Below are 26,569 nucleotides of genomic sequence, written 5' to 3'. Positions count from 1 at the left end.
TCTCTCTCTCTCTCCTCTTCTTTCTTTCTCTCTATCACTATCTCTATCGTCATTTACTCAGCGAATTCTTGACGACTTTCAAAGTGTGTTTAGCGAATCGGAATGTATCACTAATGTATCATTTCGTTTGGTCAATCGCAAACACACTCTCGTTGTTTGATTTTAAACAGTTCATGTTTAAACATTAATATATGCTTCCGCATAAATATATTTCTATAATAATAATTCAAAAATAATCATAAATTAAATGATATTGATAATAATTTCAAAATAATATTAATAATAATTCAAAATACATAGACATAGACTTCGATTTGTTATAAAGCGTGAGCATAAAGTCTTTCTCACATTTCAAAAATTTATCATGGGGAAGGTTCTTTTTTCAAATTACAGCTTAAGTCAAACATTTTATACACTCTAATTCAATAATATTAGAATAAAAAATTGGAATGACAAAATTAATCTAATCATTGAAATTAAAAGCTAATATCGACATAAAATGATTGATCAATAATGTTGGAAAAATATAGACAAATAGATAGGTAGATAGATAAATAAATAGATAGATAGATAGATAGATAGATAGATAGATAGATATGTAGGTAGGTAGGTAGATAGGTAGGTAGATAGATATATAGTTACATACATATATGGAACAAAATGAGGATGTTTTCGAGGTGACGAAACATCGACCATCGGACACTCTCGGCTAGAGGAGCAATCGGTGGTAATTAGGATAGCTCACACAACCACAAAACGCGTAGAACGTTGCAGAACTGAAGCTGGAGCATCGGAAAGCTCTTTCTGATGCGTTAAGCCGACGACGAGCGAGACTAGCCAACCGTTGTACGCGAACGGATTTTCGGTTTGCCACGACACGGTTCATGAATATTCAAGGGGTTGCCCACCTCCCAACCCAACCCCCCTCCTCTTGGACGATCAAGAGGTCTTTGACAAAAGGACCAACGAAAATCCATTGAGTCTTCTATATGTGTGTATGTATGGTGTGTGGTATGTGGTTTTTAAGTGCAAGTTTTTAAATTTATATGTATGGGTTTGTTTGAGAGAAAATAAAATATTTCATAAACATTAAAATCTGTCGAAAGTTTAACATTGATTTTTCTTGTTTTTTCTTTTCGAGCGTGCTCACATGTATATATGTGTAGAGGGAGGACTAAGTTTATATGTATGAATATGCCAGAAGGTATTAAATGTTTCATAAAACATCCTGTCGAATGTTTAACGTTGATTTTTCTTCTCTCTCTCTCTCTCTCTCTTTCTCTCTTTCTCTCTGTATTCTTGTCTTTTTTATTCATTTGCTTAGGTCGATGTCACATGCGTGTATTTGTGTGTATTTGTAGTTTTTTCTATGTATCAGTGTAATAGAAAAGATCAAATGTTTCACAGACAGTAAAACCTATATTATTTTTATTTCTATTCCTAATTCATTTCGGATCAATCCTAAAATCTCTTAAAATAAAAACAAGCATATATATATAAGTAATTTTGTTAATTGCTTGATTAGATTGAATCTTTGTATAAAAAGAACTACAAATTATTATCATATATTTTATGTTATTAAACGGTAACAAAAAAATTTAATTAATTGAATAAGAAATTATTATTAATAAATATAGAAAAAAATATTATTAAAAAATATCTGATATATTTTATAATAACTCAAAAACATCGAACTAAGGTTGCAAGAAATTAACGAGAATAAAACTTTGAAATCTTTAGGATAGGAAAAATAAAAAGCTTGCAGATTATACCTACTAATTACAATTCATTGCGAGTTGGAAATGTAAAAAGGAAAAGGAGAGAGAAAGGGAGGGAGAGAGAGAGAGAGAGAGAGAGAGAGAGAGAGAGAGAGAGAGAGAGGACTTTGATGTCTAATATTTATTTTCAAATCGTTTAACACCACATTTTCGATGTTCGAGTTGTTATTAATGTTACCTTAATGCGCTTATTTATAAACGCTTACTCTACGTTTATTCAGCGCTTACTTTGCGTATTTTGTTTAAAATCTCTACGATTTCTATTTTTACGGAAATATATCTATGTAAATGAAAAAAATGACTATTAATAATAATGTAGAAAAAGTTTGTTTCCTCGATAAAAGAGAAAATAATTTATTAATTATTTAATAACTTACGCAATTTTATAAATCGGAAATGCAATCTGAATTCTTTTTTGACAAAATCAAAAAGAATTTAGTTCGTATAAATTCGTTTATAAAAATTGTTTATAACGAATTGTTAATTAATTATTTAAAATAATTATTAATATATTTAATATATTAATATATTTAAAAGAATAGAGAAAATTCTGGCCTTTAAAACAATATTTGGTTCAAGTCTCTATGACTTTTAGTTCCGGAGATATACCCGTATAAACAAAAGACGTGATTATTAACAATATTGTTATTAACAAAAAACAATAATTTGTTTATTAATTACTTATTAATTTATGTAATTTTGTAAATTAGAGTCACAATTTCATTTGCTTTTTTGGCAAAGTAAGAAGAAATGATTTCGTAAAAATTTATTTATAAAAATTGTTTATAACAAATTATTAATTAATTATTAACAATACATAGAAAAGTAGAGAAAATTCTGCCCTTTAAAATGATATGCGAATCAAGTCTCTACGACTTTTAGTTCCGAAGATATTCCCATTTAAATGAAAGACATTTACATTGCCCCACTGACCTATATAATTTCATTCATATTGGAGTGTGACACACTGACCTATATAAATTCCAAGAATTTACGCTGTCCAGCTGATTAACCTACTATTACTATACTATTACTACGATCAGCTGTACTATGGAAATTATGAATGAAAATCTTTCAAAAGCGATATCTTCGGAACGGAAAGTCGTAGAGAGTTGAAACAAATACCGTTTTCAAGCGTAATTTATTCTTTATTTATTTAAATATTGCAATAATATTGTTATAATAAAATCGATTTTGTTAAAAATTTTTTAATTGGATTTTTTTCTTTTTCTTCGTAATAAAGACATAACTAAAACGAAATCATTTAAATTTTTATTATAATCATGTAAATTTTATTTTGTTTATTTAAAATAAAGAATAGAAGATTTATTAATAGTCGGTAATGTAGGAAATTTCGGAAACTCAAGATATTTTTTTCTTAACTTACTATTACTTTTACTACATTTTACTCACATCTTTCTAAATGGTTTCTTATCAATATTTAAATTAAAATATTTTCTAAATTAATAATTGTTCAATGTACATGAATTAATACTTTTTTTTATAGAGATATGGAGATGCATCGATCAATGCAATCAACAACATATGATTCTATTTAAAATAAAGACACAGTTAACCTTTATAACACCGTATAGTACGATTTTAGTTAAACGAAGTTTCTTCATATCTTTAAAAAGAATGGTGATATTCAAGGTGATCAAAGTTATTGCTCCATCTTCTATATATGGAGGGAGAGAAAACAGGCAGAGGGAAAACAGAAAAGAAAAAGAGAGAGAAAGAGAAAAAAAGAGAGGGGTTATCGTTTGTAAGATGGTACAGAAGGTCGTTGCCTCGCTTCGTATCACCCTCTTTTGATTTTCACCGTTGTATCTGTCGTTAAAGATACCACCCTTCTTGCCGTAGGGTGTCACAAAAGAGTCACATCAAAGTCGAGACTACCTAGCGAATATCGAGTAACAACGTCCTATCTTCTTTATCTTTTTTATACCTCTTTAGGTTTTAGAACTTTGTTTTTGTTATCTTTTTTTGTTAAATCCTTCATTTATTTCTTATATTCAAAAAACTTTAAACGCATACATTCTTCTTATCATCATCATCATCATCATCATCATTATTATTATTATTATTATTATTATTATTTTATAATAATTGTTTTCTTTTTTATTCTTTTTCTTTGTACATCTAAATATTCTCAAAAATATAATGAGAAATGTAAAAATTAAAAGAACGATATAAATATTAAAGAAAAATTTAAGACATATATAATATTGTAATATAAAGGATAGAAGAGGTATCGTTGTTTTCCATTCGATTTATTGGTAAATCCTAGGCAAATTTATCGGACGAACCAGGCAATTTGGAATTTACGCAGTGGTTGAACATGTTCGATATCAGCGATGCGTTTCTCTAACAGAGCAGCCGTTAGAGTGCGTACCTAGAAGAGGCTTAACGTTATATCCGTTATAATTGGATCGAGATTAAATTAGCTTCCGAGCATGATTGAAGTTTAACGTGTCGGCCATCTAACACAGACACATACTTGCAACACGCCCACGTACACATACAAACATATACTGTTGAGTTTCTTCTTTGTCTCTCAACATATTTCTCATCTTCATCGATTATTATAGATGTTTGAATCGACATGACTTCACTTACTTAAATTCTAAGAAACTTGTTTAGTATTATTTCTTAACTTAATCGCTTTCTTCTTCTTTTTCTAATTTCAAAACAATTTGTTGATTTTTAGTTTGATTTTATTCGTGTACCATCGGACTATTAAGTGACTCATATTTTGTTTATATTAACGATAAAAAATATATACATACATATACATTTTAAAAAAGTAAACGAATTCAATATCAATACAATTCAATTGGAAAAATTCATTAAAGAGAATAATAACTAAAATAATACTACTTAAGTACTTAATACATGGAATAAAAATTATAAAAGAAAAATATATATGTACATATTAAAAAGTAAATGAAAGGATAAAATAGATATTTAATTGGAAAAATTCATTGAAGAAATTCCACAAACTTTGAAATGGTTTTGCTGAAAGATGCTTGGTCTTTAACGATCATAATCGGATCGAGAAATCTTTAAAGAGCTTCTCACTCCTTCTGACCTAGTCCGAGCTTCACAGTATTGGTCAGAAGTTAAGTCGATTTCGAAAGAAAAAGAAAGAAAATGAAAGAAAGAAAGAAAGAAAGAAAAAAGAAGTCAGTAGGTCGAACCTTTTTGAATTCTGTGGAAAGTCTCTTATGGCTCAAAGAACACCTTTTCAAGGAATTTATGTGACCAAAGACACCAACCTCTCTTCCCTTATTCCTTTCGTCCTATCACTGGAACGGAACGTGCGAGAAAACGAATTTCTAAGGATTCATTTTTCATAAAAAGATCCTGTGTGATTTATGACTTGAGATATTTTAGTACGATATGTCTTATTTTAGTGCGATACATTTTATTTTTCGTGAAATTTATTTATGTTTTTTTCTTCTTTTTCTCATTTGTTTTTCTTTTTTATAAGGATAAAAACTGGATACCAATATATAAACACTTGTATATGAAGCATCTTGAAATACATGTCTTTGAAATTATTACTATTTAGATATTTATCTGTTTGTTTACAAGTCGCACGTGTTCTTAAGTTATTAAACATATTTATCCTAATTTATATACTGATAAATATACATGTATAATTAAATTAATAGTATTGAGTTAATTCATAAATAATTATTATCATGAATAAGAAATTTATTATGATGAGTCTAATAAATGTTACGTGAAAATTTGTTATTATTAATATTCCTATGTTTATTATTTCGCGTACGTGTTAAATTGATAATTATTATTTATATTTACTTATTATTAATAATATCGTTTATATTATTCGTATAAATAGTAATTATATATCATATTAATAACATACTATTTCGAATTATTCTTGTAAAATTTGACATCAAACGATTAAAAATAAATTTTAATCCCTCTTTCCTTTTAAATTTATGATAGATGATATTCAGATAAAATATATAATGTATAAATTTCGAAACTCTCGTATTTATTATAAAATCTTTAAGGTAAATATCGCAAATTTCATGATATAATTTCATGAATATTATACAAGTAGAAAGTCAAAGGGTAAAGGACCAAAGGGAGAAGTGCTTTGTAAACTAGCTAGATAGAATGTCTTTCGTACCTTCGTCGAAGACACCGAAAGCTCTTTGTTGTCCGCGGTTCTACAATTATTTTCAATTAATGTCAGCTTTTTCGTAAGGACCTCATCCTACTTTCTTCCTTCCTCTTTACACACTGAACAACATTTTGTTTCCAAAAGCATTCCATTCGTCTTTCTCCCCCCTCTCTCTCTCTCCCTCTCTCTTTCTTTCCCTCTCTCCCTCTCCCTCTCTCTCCATCTCCATCTCTCTCCCTCTCCCTCTCCCTCTCTCTCCATCTCCCTCTCATCTCCTCTCCCTTTCATCCCCTCTCCCTCTCCCTCTCTCTCTCTTTCTTCATTTATCTTTCACGTCATTATTTAATAGCAGAAATTCATTTACTGTCAACTTTCTTAAACAACATTGTTCTAATATTCTAATAATAATAAAAAATTTATTAACTTTAAAAGATTTTTGTTATAAAATTATAATCGATAATTATATATTGATAATTATGAAAATACTAATTTTATTATTAAATTTAAAATAATATATATGCAGTTCATCAAATTTGTTTAAGCTCGTTTTATAATGAAATGAGTTTCAAATAATAAAACAAATTTTTGTAAAATATAGATAACTATGAGAGTTTTCATTTAACAATATTACATTGTTGAATTAAAAATAACATATATAAAGATAAAATAAAAAAGAAGAAAATAAAGAAATAAAAAAGAAACTAAATATATGTTTTATTGGTAGATAATTTTGACCTAAATTTTTTTTTTTTTTCAATTGTACTTAATAGTACTTAATTACTTATTTTATATAGAGTGAACTCATAAAATTATTCGTGATTTATAAGCTATATTTTACAATATTTTTTTTCATTATTTATTTTGCAGGAACTCGAAAGGAGTTCATCGAGAGAGACATTGTCATCGCCAGTTGGAAACAGTCCAGTTTGTTGTCAACCATGCAGTCCACCTTGCAGTCCACCACCGGCACCAGCTGCATACATATCAAGTGCTCGTGCCTCTTCAAGAAGACTCACTACCGGAAGCGGACTCGGAGGACTTCCATCTCCGGAAAGAGATCCTTTTGGAAGATTACTCAGGTTAACTTATTTCTTTTTTTCTTTACTTTCTTCTTCTTTTTTCTCAGTTTCAATTTCTCTGTCATCTCCTTTCAATATTTTATATCAATTTTAATTTTCTCATGACATAAAAATGAATTCAATGTATTACATTATTGTAATATGTATAAATTTAAAGATATTATGAATCAGTCAATTTTAATAATATTAAAAATAAATTCTTTTTTATTTGTTTTATTCTTTTTCTGAACGATATTTATTTTTTATTTAAAATTTAATTGTTTAGATATTTATTGATAAAATAAAATACTGAATTTTTCATTTATAAAAATGTTGTTTCATTTGTATCTAAATATATATATATATATATATATATATATATATATATATCATCGTTACATTAACATTTTCCTGATGATGTAGTTTCGCAATATAGTTATACGACAAAGTAATACACGACATGGAAAATTTCTAACACTTTTTAATGAGAAATTCTCGCGAACGAATAATGAGAATGAGTGACGTCATGTCGACGAATGAAAAGCCCTTCTCGTTTTGTTTTCCTTTCATTTACTTGTAACGTTTGAAAAATCATGTAAAAAAAAATGAAAAAAGAAAGAGACAAAACGAGAGAGAGAAAGAAATGTTTTATTAATGACCGAGCATATAATCTCAAAGAGTGATTAACAAAGTCGACAATTGTGAGAAAAAGATCTTCAACGAATTTTTCGTCCGAGAAAATAATAGTGATTTATTCATTGTTGCATTATACTTTCCTTCTTACGAAGTTTTACGTAATGCTATATAATCTTCAAAATGCATTAATGTAAAAGTCTTACGTCATTTACGGTCTTACAAAAACGCATTATAACGACTGTTATATTTATCATTTCTAACATGACACTTAAAGTTAGTAGTCGTCTGTCTCATTTACATGAAAATAAATAATATCTACGTTTATGATGCAATTTTTTATTTTTTATTTTCTTTTATTTATCTATTTACCTTTTTCCTTTTTTTGAAGACTCCGATCGCATTTAAAATATGATGTAGTCTCTCTCTCTTTCTCTCTTTCTCAGTATTATAAATACATTTTCAATAATCAAATATATTTGAAATAAATAATTGATAAATAAAGAATAAATTAATAAAATTTATTCTTTAGATTCTTAAAAACTTTCTACACCGAATTGGGAAAACGTGATCCACCACATATGCCAGCATGGGTATGCCCTTTGCCTCTTGGAAGTCTTTGCCCAGCTCACTTCAAGCCTCACCTGCAATTGGTTCACAAAAGTGAACAAGAACATCGTCTTGAAAACATCAAGCCGGACCAGATCTTTGCGCCTGTCAGAGTAAGTATTACAAATCGCCCGCATCTTTCTTTTACTTCTTCATCTTCTTCCTCTTGATCTTCTTCCTCTTCTTCGTCCTCTTCTTCTTCCTCTCCTTCTTCCTCTTAAGCTTCTTCCTCTTCATCTTTCTCGTCTTCATCTTCTTCCTCTTCTTCATCTTCTTCCTCTTCTTCCTCTTCTTCATTTTCTTCATCTTCTTCTTCGTCTTTTTCTTTTTCTTCTTCTTCTTTTTTATCTTCTTCTTCATCTTCTTCCTTTTCCTCTTCCTCTTCGTCTCAATGTCAACGTCGACGAATGGAAGGATGACAAGTAAGAAACGTGCAAAACTTTTCAAGCAGAACAAATCCGATAAAAAAGACAAGCGAACGTTTGGTGTCTACTTTTCTATGAATCTTCTTCTGACGTTTTCTAACTTTCGTTCTTCTTTCCTTTCGATAAATTGATCTCTCAAATATCTTTCTATTCTTCAATTTTCCTACTTTTTATTATTCCATTTATTTATTTTCTTTTTTCTTTCCTCTCTCTCTCTCTCTCTCTCTCTCTCTCTCTCTCTCTCTCTCTCTCTTTTCTTTTTATAAGAAAAATAAAAGTAAGTAATAAAACTATAAAATTATTACTGAGAGAAATAAATATTACAAACGATGATATATACATATATGTGTGTGTATATATGTATATATGTATATATCAAAAAATATGTCAAAAAGATAAAGAATTTCTATATAATTAAAAAAATTAAAACAAAGTTCATCGCTTCATCCACATATCAAACAATATTGTCATTCTTCATTAAAATTTTCTCTGTTATATAATCAGATATTAATTATTATTAATTCACAAACGACCACCATAATTTCTGACCATTCATAAATTTGTATACTTAATTTTTCTCAATGTAGTAAAACATTCGTGAATGAAATAACATTGCATCTGTCGAATGCGATATCCCGAGATATTCTCATATCTTATTGTCATCTCGTTCTCATGGGTGTAGTAATAGTAGTAATAGTTGTAGCAGTGAGTAGTGTAGTAGTGTAGTCGTAGTAGTAGTAGTAGTAGTAGTAGTAGCAATAGTACATAGTAGTGTTGGTCGAATCCGGAACGAGAGAAGAATAGAAACGAGTTATAACTTGAACAATAAAGTAGCTACTCGTGACCCAGTTTTCGTATCACCCATCCAGTGTTATCATACCGGTTTGGAAAACGATTTAAAAAAACGACCTCTTTGATACGCACCTTCTCTCTTCTCTTTCATTATTTTGATATCTCCCTCTTTTTTCTCTCTCTCTTTCTTTCTTTCTCTTTCTCTCTGTTTCCAATTGATCCTTCTCTTTTATTTATGGCTTTGCGATATGAGGGGAGGTTCCATTTATTTCTGAAATATTTTTTTTCTTTCTTTTTTTATTTTTTGTTTTCTTCTTTTTTCCCTTAGTTTAATTTCGCATTGTAGTAACACAGAGGAATTTAATAATAATCGGAATTTGTATAGAAAATTTGTTTTATTAAATTTCTTCTTCATACAAACGAATGAATGATCACATCTTTTCCTATTTTTGTATGAAATAAAGAGAGAGGGAGAAAGAATAGGAAAATTCATTTTTAGAGTTGTTTTTTTTTTTATATTATTGTTATTATCATGTCGAAATATCGAAATACTTTAGTATTTAAATGAACTTTTTTCTTTTTCTGTCATTATTAGACATTATTATCATATATCGAGATATCAAACAATTAAGAAATATTTAAAATTTTGTCACTAAAAAGTAACTATTTCTTTTTTGATATTTCGTAAACCGGAAGAAAAGTCATAAACTGTGTTAGGTTAGTAACAAGAACTGAACTTTACTATTGTGTATAACGGGTGCTGGATAAAGAACAATGAAAAACGAGAAATAGAGAAGTTAAGAGTGAAAGAAGAAAAAGAACAAGAAAGCTTGTTGGTCCGTGAGTAGCTTTTCCAAGAGCTTTTTTCTTAGCTTTTCGTATCTCGTTCGAAAGAGCAATTAGTTGGCTAATAGATCTCTTAAGATCTTTCGACAGTTTTCGAAAACGTTTTCAACGCCTTCAATGAGAAAGTGAAGATGTGTTTACCTATCGATATCTATAAAATATCGACGAATTGTAAGACTTAATCGATATTTTATTAATTTCATCTATTTTCGCGATTGTACGATTGAACTTTATCAAAATTGAAAAGTCGATAAAATGTCTTCAATATTAAAAGAAAATATCAGTATAATAAAAGAGAACAAGAGATAGAGAGAAAATATATTTTCTACTTTTATTTTCTAATACAAAACACACACACATATGTATATATAAAATTTCAATACTCTCTTTTTCTTTTTCTCTCTCTTTCTCCCTTACTTTTTCCCTTTCTATTCATATTTATTTCCATCCAATATCAAAGTGGTAGTTCGGTGTATTCTCGAATTTATTCTTGTGTAAAGGCACGACGAACCTCTCTCTACGCCCTCCTCATCCCTTTTCACTCTTCTTTCACCCTTCGCCGTACACGTGGCAGAGTTACGAGGCTCATTTTTCGATGTGCCCGTTTCCAAGCGAAGTGTCGCATTGTTCGCCACTCTCATTGCAACGTTTCGCGTTATCGGAGGGAGGAGTGACGAGGGGAATGAGGAAGAGGGAAACGACAAACAAGAGAAAAGTGGATAGAAGAAAAATTTTAAGAAAATTACATCGGACTTGTAGACGTTATCTGATATTTTTTCTTTTGTGATACTTCTTAAACCTCTTAACGAAATCAACAAAGAAATTTATATGTTCTATAGTTATATATAGGTATGATGTATATGTCTCGATTCGATTGTAGTATTACTATTACTATCATTATTATTATTACTGCAGTATCAGTATTTTTATGTAACAACTAATTCTAAAATGCATAAAAATATTTTACAAAATACCTGAAATAATTAATTAACATTCCAAATATTGATTCTCATATTTCGAATTGATTCTCAGTTAAGCGATGGTACCGTATCAGAAGCGCCTAGGAGAGTTGCCATTGAAGGTGGTCCAGGAAGTGGTAGGACAACATTGTGCTTACGTTTACTTTATCAATGGGCAATCCAAGCAGAAGGCCCTGCTTTGGCGTTCATCGTACCACTTCGAGAACTTCGTGGGAGCCCACTTTTAAATTATTTAGCCCGAGAACTTCTACCAAGAACAGCAGCTCTCGGGGATGCCGTAGCTCAAGTTTGGCGTACGTTACATCTAATGGAAGACCGTGTATTGTTTGTATTGGACGGTTACGACGAGTGTATAGGAGGAAGGGCGTCTCTTGGTGATGCAGCTGATCTTTTAGAAGGTCGATTATTCCCAGAGGCAAGAATACTCGTTACCTGTTCCCCTATCAACACAGCAACTTTATCGCCATTGGTACAAAGAAGAATTCACTTGGCTGGTCTAGAATGGCCACACGTCGAAAGACTCTGCGTTGCATATTTTATTCACAACAATATGGCCGGCAGAGCTTGCGAATTTTTAGAAGCATTGAACGTTCAACCACAACCCGTCAAACAGTTGGGTCAACATCCGCTTGGTTGGATCATGCTTTGTTGTCTTTACCAAGTACGTTGTTGATTTATTGATTATTAATCATACATAATGCAGGCATCTATAATATTATCCTATTGATTTTCACAAAAATTTTCGTTGTATAGGATTCAGGAAGTTTACCAACAGAAACGAGCGCGCTCATGCACGCTGCGGTGAAGTGTATCGTAAAGAGAAGCCTCGAGCCAGCCATTCCTTACGAAGAAGAAATTCCAGGACACTGTAGAAAACGCTTGGAAGAGTTCGGCAAGGTATCACTAGCCGCTTTAAGGGAAGGAAGGTGTTGCTATACCGAAGCTGAACTAAGAGCACGTGGTGGTGGCATTGAAGTGACCAGGCTAGGTTTTCTTACTAGAGGATTAACCTTTGGTCAAAGACGTAAACCGGATCTCTTCACTCCTATTCACGTTGCCGTGGCCGAGTTCCTTGCAGCTTATTACCTCACCTCGGTCGCTCAATACGCGAACATCCTACGAAGAGAACTCGAGGGTCTACCTTCCGGTATCATAGGACACCTTGCTGGTCTTTTAGGCCCGAAGACACATCTTATTCTTAATCAACTTTGCCCATTAGAAGTACCACCTAGATCGGTATTTTCTTTATTGAAAGCAGCTGGTGCATCGGATGGTAACGTTTCAGCTGTTTGTCGATTGGTCGGAGCAGGTTCTGGATTTGGACCAGCCCCTAATGAAAAACCACCAGCACCTTTGGTACACACTTCACCTTTAGAACTAGAAGGTTGGTCCAAAATACTTCAAAGCTCGGCTTGTACACTCGAGGCTCTCGAATTGGTCTTCCAATTGGAAAGGGGATTCGACACGAGGTATCTCGACGAATTCTTTGACGCTCTAGCTACTAACGAGAGTGTCAAACTCGTTAGGATTACTTCACTACTTGGACAAGAATTCCCTGCCGACGAGGCATTAAGACTAGCTGGACATTTAAAGAGTGTACTTGGAAAGAAGAAACTTAATGATTTCGAGCTTGTCATCACCTGCCTTGAAGAATCCGCACATGATAAGTAAGTTTCTTTTTTACTACTATTATTATTGTTGTTGTTAGTGTCATTGTTAATCTGTTGATAGTATCTTAATTTTACAAAATTGTAATATCTACTTGCGTGACACGTCAAAAATCGCAATTATGCATTACAAAAAAATTACAATATATATATATATATAAATTACGATCAGTTTATACAATTTATTATTCGTATATTACTGATCTCTCTAAAATATTTAAATATCATTTAAATAAATTGCAATTATAATATTTAAAGTTTATTTAAATCATATAATACAAACTATTTTGTTAGAAATTAGATTAATCTATCAACTCTCCTTCTGTCTTTCTCTTCCTCTTTATTTTCCATTCAGTTTAAATCTCGTAATTTCAAATGATACGATCTGACATGACGGTCTCTCTCTCTCTCTCTTTCTCTTTCCCTCTCCTATGACCTCAAGATATAAATCTTACGCTAAAGTTTAATGTTCTCCAAAGTTCTCCCCTTAGTTCTTCTTCGTCAAAATGCAACGAGTCGTTGTATCGAAGTAGACAACGATGCGGCAATAATTTCTGATGGGTAATACCCCAAGTTAAAGATCTAGTTTAATATTTGGTTGATATGACGGGGAAGTAATTCGTGAATACGATCGCTACGAGATAATATTATATTTATAGTTCACGTCCATCTATTATTCTTGAAATGAAATGATTATACGATAAAATTATTGAAAATAGTATAATAGAAAGTAAAGATATTTTCACTAATTTCTTACATTAATAAAATCTTTATGATTTATTATTAAATACCTTTAAATAACCTTTAACGATAGAGGGTAATATTAATTTTTAATAAATTAAATTTTTATAACTATAGTTAAATTCAAAAATGAAAATTTCATTATAAGTAAATAGTATAACATATTAAAATATGTTATTTCTAAATAATGAAATCTTTGACGCATGTATTTCATATGAATATAATTTTTCATATGAATGTAATTACAATACTACACATCTCATGACATACACCGTCATCCACCATGAAGAATCAAACTCGTTATTTGAGTCCAATGAGTTAAAATATTTAAACGATCAAAAAAAAAAAAAAGAAAAAGAAAAAGAGTACTTCAAAACTTCGTTATTTGCTGGAGTTTCAAGAGCATAGTTTAATTGTGACTAAACCAAGGGAATGATTGAGAAAAGAAGTTTCGATGGGAGTATGTAAAAAAAAAAAAAAAGAAAGAAAAGGAAAGAAAAAGAAGTATAACGAGAGTATGAATACGTTTGTTAAAATGTAGATGCAAAAGTGTTGAATGAAGAGAACGATAAGAGACAAAAGATGAGTTCCAAAAAGATATAGGAGGAAAAAAAAAGAAAAAAAGACAAAGAGATAAAGAAAAGAAGAAAAAGGAGAAGAGAGGAGAGGATAACTGGGAAGTTGCGATAATGAGCCAACAGATATATCGTGAAGAATCTTCTAAATCGTTGGGGCCCTTTTCAGTAGGTACTCGCCTCGAAGGCAAACGGAAGTCAGTAGTTCTCTCTCTCTCTCTCTATCTCTTCTTTCCTTTTAGCCTTTTCCTTACAGCACCGACCCCTGTGAATTCCGGAGCCACTTACCGATTCTCTCGGATTTGTGAGAAAGAACGAATGAAGGAAGAAAATCAGGAAAGAAGAGGCAACTCTATGCCGGAGGTCAGAAAGGGGAGAAGACAAACGAAACGGAATCTTCAAACGAGGACCAAGAAGAACAAGCTGAGGGAAACGATAGGGAAGAATTCGTGACGATGATTAAGGAGAATGAGTGGTGGCTAAAGGTTGAGGATGATAGAATGGAATGAAGAAGGGGAGGAAGAAAGAAAGAATTGTTGGAACTGGAAAAGCTTGAAGAAAGAAGAAGAGATACCATGGTTAAAGATCAGTCTCTCTCTCTCTCTTTTTTTCTTTCTTAGAATGAAAAACGTCCGACGTGCCTCTTAATTTTCCGCCATCACCGTCAGAAACTAGCATAAAATAAAAGATCTCTCTCCTTTCTCTCTCTCTCTCTCTCTCTCTCTCTCTTTCTTTTCTTATCCTTACGAGGCAGATTTCTTCACTCGCTTTAATCTCTCTGTCACTTCTTATCTATCATCCTGTCTCTCCCGATCTTTTTATCTTTCTCTTACTATGTCTCGAAAATCATTCCCATTGTATATTCCTAATTGTTACATGTGTTATATCGGACAATTAATGAATGAGAAATCCAATTTGTCTGTTATATTAAATTACACTCCATTCTTTGTTTTTTTTTTTCTTTTTACTAGATTAATTAATTAATTAAAAAAATCGTTTCCAATTTCTCTTTCTCTTTTACGCTGAAGCTCTTTTATGATATAAAAACTAGAGAGATTATGAAAAAATGAAAAGTATTTTTTAATGATTACAATATATTGAAATTTTATAATTGTAATCAATAATGAATAATATTAATGAATCTTAAAAAAAAAAAAGACAATATATGAATAAACGGATGATCAAATAAAAATTTTTTTTCTTGTTCGTATTTTTTTTTGTTTTTTTAATTACAGATTGGAATGTGTTGTGAACGCTTTATGTCGTGGCCTAAGTCATGCTTCTAATAGCTTGGCACGTTTGGTTCTCGACATGAATCTGTCCGGCGAACAAGTATCACGGATCTGCGAAGCACTTCGTGGCTGCGTTCAAGTACAGGCACTGCACTTGCCCCATTTGGGTTGTGGCTCAGAGGGTCTTGCCTCCGTTGCTGAATTGCTCAAGGAGAGACCCCTTCTTGCTCTCAATCTAGCCGGAAGTTGGGGCTCTAAGAACGAAGATCCTTCTAGTTCAGGGATCAGTATGGGTAAAACTCTCACTCTTTTTTTCTTACTTCTAACTCCATTAGAATAATTTAATTACTTTATTTATTAATGTAGGAAGATAATTGTTTTTATTATATCTAAAATGTTCAAATAATAATTTTCTTTATAACTATGTTATACGTACGATACTGTACGTATTAACATGTTATCTTATTTTTTCTTATTTTTGTAATATCAATATAATGATTATTCATTCATAATGATGAAAATTTAAATTGTGACAAAAAGCATAAATCGTGATAATCTTCTTAACAAAGGATTATGTCTGCTACTCAATATATTAGGATCATTAAATCAATAGCGATTTACTTGGAATTTCAAAAACTTAAGGATACTAATAATGATCCTAACAAGGATTATGTCTGTTACTCAGCATATTAGAAATGTTAACTCAATAACCATCAACTTGGAATTAGAGAAACTTAGATTTGAAATTGCCTAGAGGACCGATGACACCAGTTTAAAGTCCGATATATATGTATATAGTGTATAGAAACTCCCCGTTGGCGTTTTACTTGCTAACGGACACTTAGAGAGACAACTTGAAAGTTTAACCCTTTTGAACTTTAAGCTATAGATGGTAGTAATGGTGGTGATGGTGATGATGCTGGTGCCAGTGTTGATGGTGGTAGTGGTGGTAGAACCATTTGCTTCTACCTTCGAAGCAAATTCTGATCGTGAAACACCGATGAGAAAAGTGCTTCTAGATACGAACGAAAATAATCTGAAGGAAATTATAATCCTGAGAAAAGCGTTGACTAAGTTTTCTCCCTTCCTTTCAGAACGTTCTCAACGTGTTATACGAGAACTTCGTTATCGTTCTCTTTCTCTCTTTCTCTCTCTTTCTCTGATTTTCTCTCTTTCTCTCAATCTCTCTCTTTCTTAGAGTTTCAAACGATCGGAAAAGTAATTAACGAATGAAAATTATTATTGAATTATCGTTATACATAGGTATAGTCCTACTTTTACAGTCATAGAAAATAATGGTCTCTCTTATTTGATAGAATGAATAGAAAAACAAAAATCTGCCAATCGTCAAAATAATTTCGATTAGAACTATAATTATGTTTGTTTGTAAATTTTTCCTTTTTTTTTTTCTTTCTCCGTTTCCAAAATTTTTAATATCGAAGTTTCATGAACATCTTATTATCTCTTTACAAATACCTTTTACACATATACAAGATGAATAAATATATTTAAAAGATTATTTACAACTTCGTAACATAGTTTTGAATTATTATCAATAACACAATCATTGATTTTTTCCGAACATAATTATATATATATTAGACATAATCGTTTACAAATACTTTCTACGTACATACGTACACATGCATTGTATTAAAAGAAATGTAAAATATATTTTTAAAAAATAGAAGAAAGAAAGAAAGAAAGAAAAGAAAAAGAAAAAATAGTTTATAACTTTGTATAACAAATCTCTGAATAACTTATCACCCTTACAATTCCTATGATTGAGTAACCGATACGATTTCTCGAGTAGGGAAGAAATAGAGAGGCCATTAGGTGAAATTGAAATATCGAAATTCCCCATTCCTCGACAATTCAATGTGAAACAGAATTCCTTTGGTAATAAATACGAGTATTTTGTAGGAGTAGGTCCTCTCTTAAGGGACTTGGTGAGAACCACGACACGGATCGATTCGCATCGCTAGGAATTCGTTTAATATAGCACGTTGAGAAACAAAACGAAAGAGAGACTTATTTCGAAAAGGGAGTGAAAGAGAAAAGGAAGGGAGGAAAAGAGAGAGAGTGAGAGAGAGATCGATAAACAGAGCGCAGGTTCACGTCCAACATAATTTCCGCTTGCGAATAAGCTATTAATCATCTCTCAGAGAAATGCTGCCCTTTCTCTCTTTCGCTCTTTCTCTCCCTCTCTTTCACTCTCTCACTTACTCTCTGTCTGTCTCTTTCCATTAGTTTCTCTCTTCGTTAGATCCAGCAAAACTTATTTATCTTCTCTTTCTTTCTTTATTACTTTATCTCTCTCTCTCTCTCTCTCTCTCTCTCTCTCTCTCTCTCTCTCTCTCTCTCTCTTTTCTTCTATCTCTGTCTTTGTCTCTCTTTGTTTCTCTCAAACTATCTGCAAGCTCATCAGTTTAGACAAATGGGAGTTTGTCTAACAATTGATGTCATCCGTGATCTTAACATTAACAAATATATGTACAATAAGTATTAAGTACGTATATGCTTATGTGTAAGTATGTAAGACGAAGTACTCGGTTGTTATTACCTGATATTCAATAAGAGTATAAAGAGAGATTTATGAGAGAGAGAGAAGAAAATTTGAAGATTTTTCTTGATCTTCTTAAATACATAATTGAAATCAAGAGGAGATAAGTAATTGTATCATATTTGAGAACATATTATCCTATTCTACTAATAAAGAAAATTCAAAAAGATTTGTTAACATATTAAATGGTTTAAATAGTAATCTTCTTTTCAATTTAACAAGAATAATTTGTTACATTTTACAAGTTTACGTTTAACAAATTATTAAGATACTCTGGAGTTATATAATTTATAATCATAATAATCAATGGTTTAGAAATTTATATCGACTGAGTTTACATTATTATTACTTTCACAAATAATTATCGCTATAAATCGATAATAAGTAAATAAAACGTTTAATGTACTTAATAGTGGTGTGAATATTATTTTATTAAAAAAATAAAATAAAATAAAATACATAGAAAAGAAAAAAAGAAAAAAGGAAAGAACCTGTAATAGCGTTAATATTTGATAGAAAAGTTTACCATAACGTTCCTCACGTACGATAGTCGACGTATAATTTACTCACTCGAACCGTTTTCCTTTGAGATCTTTGTCGTTAATTAATCGAGTCAACTCGGACAACTCGGATGAAAGGGCAACGGTTCATATCGCTGAGAGTTTAAATCGTTTCACCACTCTCGATGCACTTTCTATCAAGCGGCGAAGGTACTTTCTTTGTACTCGCCCAGCGATCTTTTTTTTCTACGCTTTATTACTTTCCTGCCTTACGCTCCATTAACAAATATGAAACGTAAATTGGACGACCGAGCGTAAACGTTTTGTATTCCCTTCATCAAAGAGAATAGAGAGAAAGAGAGAGATAGAAAAACAAAAGGGATTGTTTCTTTTTTTGCTCTCTATTTCTATTTTTCTCTTTCTCTCTCTCTCTCTCTCTCTCTCTACCCCTATCTCTATCTCTATCTCTATCACTATTTCTATCTCTATCTCTATCTCTATCTTGCCGTCTCAGAAAAATGGGTCAACGTTCATCTGAATTTATCGAGACGCCTCAGAATCGTAATATAAATTATATTCGTTCTCGTCTTAAATCTCTTGGTAAACTTAGCCCGTGGGAAAATTCTAAGGGCATAAAAATTTCCCGTTCTTCTATAATAATATTCACGTTCTGCCAACGCTAATAAAAGTTAAAACTCATTATTCTGTCTCGAAAAGTTTACCAAAAGAGAACTTTTCTTAAGCCACGACGAGAGAATTGAATTATTTGATATCTTTAAACTATTATATGTTGCCAAAATCAATATTTTATAATTGTTAAATAAAACAGTATATTTTTTTTATGTTCGAATTAATACAATTATTAATCACTTTTTTTTTAGTATAAATAATAAGTATTAACTTGTATTATATACATATATGATAATTATTACAAACTTCAAATTTAATATTCTTTCTATTCAATGAATAGAGTAACGGCATCAAATTTCTCTGAATTACTTTAATATTTTGTTGTCAAAATTAATATCTATAAATTTAATGATGACATGAAATTATTAAAAATTAATATGATTCATAGAACATTTATCTTTTACAACTATTGTAATAAATAAAGTAGAATAAACGAAAACCAATTTAATATGTTCAACTACTTGGGAAATATGTATCTCACTTTTTTAGGTTCAGGTTCCGGATCTGGTAGTAGTGGATACGCCTCAAGCATCCTCGGCACACTTCCCTTAAATCGTTGCTACTCTTCTTTACCGCGTGGTGCTTTGGCAGCTTATGGAAGTTTAACCAGGCCAGCAACCTTACCAAGATTACCTTTTGGATTGGGTCTCGGCCTTGGTCTTAGTCCAACGACCGCTCATGGACATGGACATAGTACTGGTAGTACTACTGGACCTACCGGTTCTACTACTACTGCTGCTACTTCAACAGGAAACGAAAATGGCACTGCTACCGGAAACGGACCTTTGCCACAAAACGATAGTAACGGCAGTAGCAAGCGAAATAGTGACAGTGTACTTTGTCATCGACCACCTCTTATGCATCCTTTACCAACCTGTGATGTCAGCAGTCATCAGGGTACCGGATTTCATGAGATCTTCAATGCTATTAGGTAAATATATTTATGATTGTTTGAATTTGTTATTTCTTCTTTTCTTTCCTTTTTTTTTTCTTTTGACAATAAAATTGACTTGTGATTAGAGAAAATTGTGTGTGTATGTATTATATATATATATATATGCTTACTATTTAAACATTATATTGAATATTAAGTATCGTCAAGTTGCGAATGAAAAAATTTTAAGTATACAAACAATATATAAAAATGAAAGGAGCATAGCTCATCCAAAATGTTGCTCTTAATATCCTAATAATTTTATTTAAAAAATGGTGTGAACAAAAATTATAATTATACAAAGTGACAACACTATTTTAAAATTCTAATTTGAATCCTAATTTCTAATTTGAATTCTAATTCTAACTTGAATTTTAACATTCTATTTTAAAATTTAATTTTCATACTAAAATTGATTAAATTGAAATACAGAAAAATACATTTTATAAAAAATGCTGTCGTTTCTATTTATACGTTTTAATTTAACATTGTTTGAACGAACTCGATGTAGAAGGACTTACATTTTTAACATTGCGTACACATAGTTAATTTAGAAAGTAAAAAAAAGAAAAAGAAAAAAGAATTTTGAATCCGAAATTGCTCGTTGACGAAAGAAGAAATGCTATAGGAACATGAACTCGAGCAACGATAAATGAGTTATGGAAATCAAGTGTAGAAGACGATGAAGAATGGCCATCAAAGAAATTAAAGGAACTTTCGTAGAGGAAAGTTTGATATGTACTTTCTCTCTTTCTTTCTCTCGCTATTTCTATCTATCTATCTAACTCTCTTTCTGTCTTATACTCAACGAGCAATAATTTTAGACCACTGAGAAATATGTACTAAAAGCAAGGTCGCTAACTTTGTACAGCTTCTTCCTCTTTCTTCTCCTGTTAGTGTTCTTTTCTCGGAGCAGGAAGGATGTCAGGAACCTTTGGTTATATCAAAACTTTCGTCATTGAACTTTTACCCGATTTCTAATTTATGAATTAAAACTTTAATTGATTGAAGAACAATATGACATCGTATGAATTTTCACGAACTCTTGTCTAACGATTTGAATTTACGTGCATTTATTATCCAAAATTTTAATCAAGTTATTATTAATTTATTAAAAATATATATTGTCAGTCATTCCAAATTTCCATTTTTTATTTTGTTTTTGGTAATTTTTTTTTTGTCTGTTCCAATTTAATTGATCAAAGTTTGAGAATTGTAAATGATGGTATTTTGTAATTAATTGCAAACAATAACAACTAATTTTTAATTAGTTTCGTAAATTTTTTATAAAAACAAGAAATAACGTAAAAATACGACAAGTATTTTTTCGACAAATAAATTTGGTCAATTTTATTTTTATGAAATATATTTACTTCGCTTATTTCACAAAAAAAAAATAGAAATAATTTGCAACAAGTAATAAAAAGTAATCTTAAAACTACAAGATATATTCTTGAATGAGAATTTCAAATTCATTAAGAATATGAAACTAAGATAGTCTCACACATACATACTAAAATTTTCATTCATGACTAGTAGTATAATAAGTACATTTAAACAGATATTCCTTATGCTTTTCATCAAAAGTTTTCAAAAGAAAATTAGCAACATATATACACATACACACACACACAAACATTATTTCTAATTATAACCATGTAATTAATTTTATTCCCATTTAAAAATATAAATTCAAATTTTACTTTCTTTTAAAAGAAAGATAAACATTCATTAATAAAAACCAACTCGTTTTAAGATTTTAAAAAGTCATCTTCGAATTCATTGAAACAAATTGCAAAAAAATGTTTTTCGTCGCCATTTCACCGTCAAACGAATGTCGAGCATGATTCATTCATAATTACAAATCGTACAATATGTTTTTAATTAAAAACGAGCACCAGCTGGGCTTGACCGTTTTACTTCCCATTTTTCTTCTTCTTTCTCCCTTTTTTCCCAGGCCTATTCACTTTTGTCTGTTCCGATGGGAATAAATTGAATCTTTTAGGGAAAAGGAAAGAAGAAAAAAAAATAGGAAGAAAATGTTCACGAGGTTATTTCAACCTGCTGGCTTTACGCGTGCTTTACATTCCACGCGTTCGCGGTCTTTCATTAATTTTCTCCTTCACTTCCTCTTTCTCTTTCTCTCGTTGTCTTTTTATCATTTTTATTATCAATAATACTTATGTCGATAGAATGAAATATATTCTATTTTCTATCAAAGCATTTTTGATTTGTAACATTTCATATAAGTATATTTATTATGATTGTTATTGTTTATTAAGAGTTTGGTATCAAATATTATAGAATTTGCTATAAATACTCAATTATTCCTATTTTATCTCTTTTCTTTATAAATCTATTTCTTCATTATTATTAATAATTTGTGACGTTACATTCATATATAATAATTATTTTGAAACAATCAGCGTAAACAGAGATTTATTATTTATAATTCCGATCAGATAAAAGCAGCCACTTAATCGTAAATTGTTTAATATTAAACATTAATCATATTACGCACTTCGAAGATATTTAATATTAATGCTTCATATTAAACATTAATCATATCCTATCTGAAAAACATTTAATATTAAATATTATTAAAATTATAAGTGTAAATCAATTAAAGAAAATTCACTTTTTTCATACAACTCCATAACAAATTGATATAAAATGCAAATAAAAATTGTTAATAAATATGAAATTCATGTATGTTTAGGTAGTCTTACAAAAAAAGGAAAACGAAAAAGAAAACGATTTATTTCACATAACAATGCGCTATTTATGATATTAGTTCACACGATGAATCACAACGATAGGGGAAACGAGATGCTTCTCATCCGATTTTTACAGCCGATTGGTGTTAATAAGATAAACGATTATACGGATCATTGATCGTGACTAAGCTTAACTGGAAAATATCAAAAGCTACGTTAACTTTTATCGACGATATTCGATCATATTTGATCCAACTAACGTGATAGAAAATATTATTGATTATATTTTAACTTTATCTTTTTCTCAAATAATAACACATCCCAATCTGATACTTTAATAATGATTCAAATTTGAAAAGTTTCAAATTAAAATGATTTTATATTTAACAATTAATAATAACAATCATAATAATAATAATAAATTGTCTACTAATTTCATATATATTAATTAAATCCAATTGTCAAAATTTATCAATCATAAATTGCAATAAATCTAACAGACATTGATAGAAAAAAAAAAATATATATATATATATATATATATTTACTAATCAAAAAAAAAAATTCATTTTATTTACAGAGAGCCAAGCTGTAAGCTGAGATCATTGAACGTGTCCAAGTGTCTTTTGGGTGGTTTAGATGCTGGCTGTTTAGGAGAAACGATAAGAAAAGCACGACACTTAGATGCTCTTAGAGCTGCCGGTGCTTCGAAACCAGCTGATGTGATGCCTCTCGTCCTGGCCTTGACAGAGGCACCTTGTCTTCAACTTCTGGATCTAGCTAGTCCAAGACTAGCCCTTGATGATCATCCATCTAGACTTCTCTGCCAAGCACTAGCTAGGAATACAACTTTAAAGCTTCTCAGTCTTGAGGGTTGGACCTTCAGAATAGAAGTAAGCTTGTTTGCTAATCAAATTTATGATATCTTATTTTTGTTGTCAATAAAAGTAATTAATAAAGTGTTTGTTTGATCAAACACACAATATATACTGACAATGTAGGACTCTTTCAATTTTATATATAAATCTTTATCTTTTCTACAATGTTATAGATTCTTTTATCTTTTAAATTTTTGTTTTTGTTCTTATTGTATTTGTTTATTATATTAAAAAAGATGTATACTTTATTACAATAAGCTACAAAGTACTACATTATCGACATATAATACTTATATATTTTATTAATTAATTTCATTCATAACAAAGGCAAAGAGAATTAAAAATCTGATTTACTTCATTTTTATTCTTAATGAAGAAGAAACATCAAAGCAATCCGCTAATTAGCCTGAAGAATGATCAAGTTTAAACGAAGAAAATACGAAGATCAACGAAAGGAAGACGATGTGTCTTTGAAAAAGTCGTTAAAAAGTTAGATGATCAAGTAAATCTCTAGTTTCTATCGATAGCTCTACTTGCTACTCGAGTTCTTAACTTTCTCAAAAGCTCGGAAGAAATTTTAGAGAAGTTAAGTTCGTTAGACGTTTCAAGTGCATTCTTAACGTCCCACATGGATTTACCTTTGCTTTTAGCATCAATTTTTAACGAGTTTGAAAACCATTGATTTTCTTTCAATTATTTCACGTATTAAAAGAATTAAATTGTATTTAGTGGTCCAAGCAAAAAACAAATGATTTGTTTATTATTATTATTAATATTATTATGAAATAATATTATATAATATAAAACAATGAAATATTAATAATAAAAATTAATGAATGTTATTTTTAATCTTTAACATGATTTTTTTCAGAGTTCAAACGTTTTGATTCGTTGTATTAATTCAAAGAAACTATTACGAAAAATATCTCTTTGTATGCTCGAAATTCTTATCACCAGAGATGAGAAATCTCGTAGGGATGAGAATTCTCGTTTAAACGAACGAGATCTACATATATGTATGTATGTATGTATATATTTCTGCATATAGGAATCCGAAACTCTAGCGGTATTCTCAGAGTTACTGAGGTATACGAACGTGAGGGAATTGAGTCTATGTAATGCTCGCCTCCACCTGGCAGTCCACGAAGGTCCTCTTGCGAGATTAGGACGTCGTGACGATGCTGGTGCCGAGTTACTACGAGCTGCACCCCCTCCAGCTTGTCCTGCTATCGTCTTTCTCAGACTGGCTGGATTCCAGGTTGGCTTTTAATAATAATTAATTTCATAGAGGTAAAAGAGTTCATTGATCCATTTTAAAATCCGATATTTATATATCTTATGTTACTGATATAAATATTAATAATATAAAAAGAGAAAAGTATATTATATTAAAAAAAATGATTGTTTATATGATAACTAGAAAAAGATGTTTATAAGAAGATTACTTTTAATTATTATGTCATAAACTTCAATCATATGATATTGATTCTTTTTATTTTAGGTGACGGTAAACGATCGATTGGCATTACGCGGACCTCTATTACTTCCATTCTTAGCAGGTTTCACCGGTTTAAGCGAGCTAGATCTATCATTAGACAAATCAGCTATAGGAGGTAGCAGCGGATCCTTATTGTTCATAGACGACAAAATACTCCAACAATTTTTTGCTTGTCTCTCTTCACACTTTCGCAATCTACAATCGCTACGAATCAGTTTTTGGCGTATCAGTTTAGAGGATAGCGAGAGGACAATGCGTCAAATAGCAAAACATTTAAAAGTTTGTAATTTGAGTTTTCTTAAAATGAATGGGTTAATTGTCACTGACAGCGCCAAGAAAATACAAATGGAACATGTTTTTCTTCAAACGATTATTATGAATCTTCAGTATCTTACTTGGCTTTGTTTAGATGGTATCGAATTGACAGAGAAACAAGCATCGAGTATTGGTAAATGTACGAGAGATCGTTATACAGGCAACTGTTTTGAGATTAGTGCTAAGGATGTTAACGTGAAATCAGTCAAAGCTTTGGTAGCAGCCATTGAAGAAGGTGGTAGAGCTGAGGTTGTCTATACCGGTGGTTCCAATTGTCGATTAAAAATTACCATGTTACAGAAGAGTGGTAAGAACAAGAAAAAATGAATTCAATAATTCTAAAGGAACAAATCTGAAGAAAAAATAAATATATATCAGGTTGAATCCTGTCAAAGTGAATGTTCCTAGCGAGGCATATTAAAGGAAGAAAGCTACTATTAGTAGAATAGGAGAAAGTTAAAAACAGGTTGATGAAGAATAAGAAAAGAGATATGTATATTGGTTTTTAGGTTTCTTTTCAAGAGTAAAACCTTTTTTAGCGAACAATTTAAATTTTCATTTTTAAAGGTGGATAATACACAGGAAATAAAAATTGGGACCAGGATCTCCCGGTCCTCTGTAGAATGAATACTTATAAATTAAAACGTTTATAATGATGATGATGATGATGATGATGATGATGATGATGATAATGATGATGAAGATGATGATGATGATAATGATAATGATGATGATGTTGATAATGATGATGATAATGATAATAATGATGATTATGATGATGATGATGATGAAGATGATGATGATGATAATAATGATAATGATAATGATAATGATGATGATGATGATGTTGATAATGATGATAATGATGATAATGATAATGATAATAATGATGATTATGATGATGATGATAATAACGAAGATGATAATGATGATTATGATGATGATGATGATGATGATGATGATGATGATGATGATGATG

General features: G+C 30.5%; 1 protein-coding gene and 1 long non-coding RNA gene across 3 annotated transcripts in view; one reads left to right on the top strand and one right to left on the bottom strand.

Moving 5' to 3' along the window:
* LOC122632919 overlaps positions 1 to 26,314 on the top strand; it is a 133,632-nt gene extending 107,318 nt beyond the window's left edge. For both annotated transcript variants that reach the window (XM_043820239.1, XM_043820240.1), the window contains 9 exons: positions 6,805 to 7,016; positions 8,161 to 8,350; positions 11,333 to 11,941; positions 12,034 to 12,947; positions 15,499 to 15,788; positions 19,738 to 20,179; positions 23,480 to 23,792; positions 24,826 to 25,035; positions 25,279 to 26,314. In XM_043820239.1, coding sequence (XP_043676174.1) covers positions 6,805 to 7,016; positions 8,161 to 8,350; positions 11,333 to 11,941; positions 12,034 to 12,947; positions 15,499 to 15,788; positions 19,738 to 20,179; positions 23,480 to 23,792; positions 24,826 to 25,035; positions 25,279 to 25,917 — 3,819 coding nt within the window. In that variant the 3' untranslated portion in view covers positions 25,918 to 26,314. The remainder of the gene's footprint in view (positions 1 to 6,804; positions 7,017 to 8,160; positions 8,351 to 11,332; positions 11,942 to 12,033; positions 12,948 to 15,498; positions 15,789 to 19,737; positions 20,180 to 23,479; positions 23,793 to 24,825; positions 25,036 to 25,278) is intronic.
* Positions 15,672 to 26,569, bottom strand: part of LOC122632936 — a 12,745-nt gene continuing 1,847 nt past the window's right edge. The window contains exons 2-5 of the long non-coding RNA XR_006327974.1: positions 24,874 to 25,040; positions 23,478 to 23,779; positions 19,730 to 20,172; positions 15,672 to 15,767 (exon numbers count right to left, since the gene is read on the bottom strand). This is a non-coding gene — a long non-coding RNA (uncharacterized LOC122632936). The remainder of the gene's footprint in view (positions 15,768 to 19,729; positions 20,173 to 23,477; positions 23,780 to 24,873; positions 25,041 to 26,569) is intronic.

The sequence above is a fragment of the Vespula pensylvanica genome, chromosome 11 (assembly GCF_014466175.1).
Source record: "Vespula pensylvanica isolate Volc-1 chromosome 11, ASM1446617v1, whole genome shotgun sequence".
Taxonomy (NCBI): domain Eukaryota; kingdom Metazoa; phylum Arthropoda; class Insecta; order Hymenoptera; family Vespidae; genus Vespula; species Vespula pensylvanica.
The sequence above is the reverse complement of the archived record's forward strand: the minus strand, read 5'-3'. Positions and strand labels throughout refer to the sequence as shown.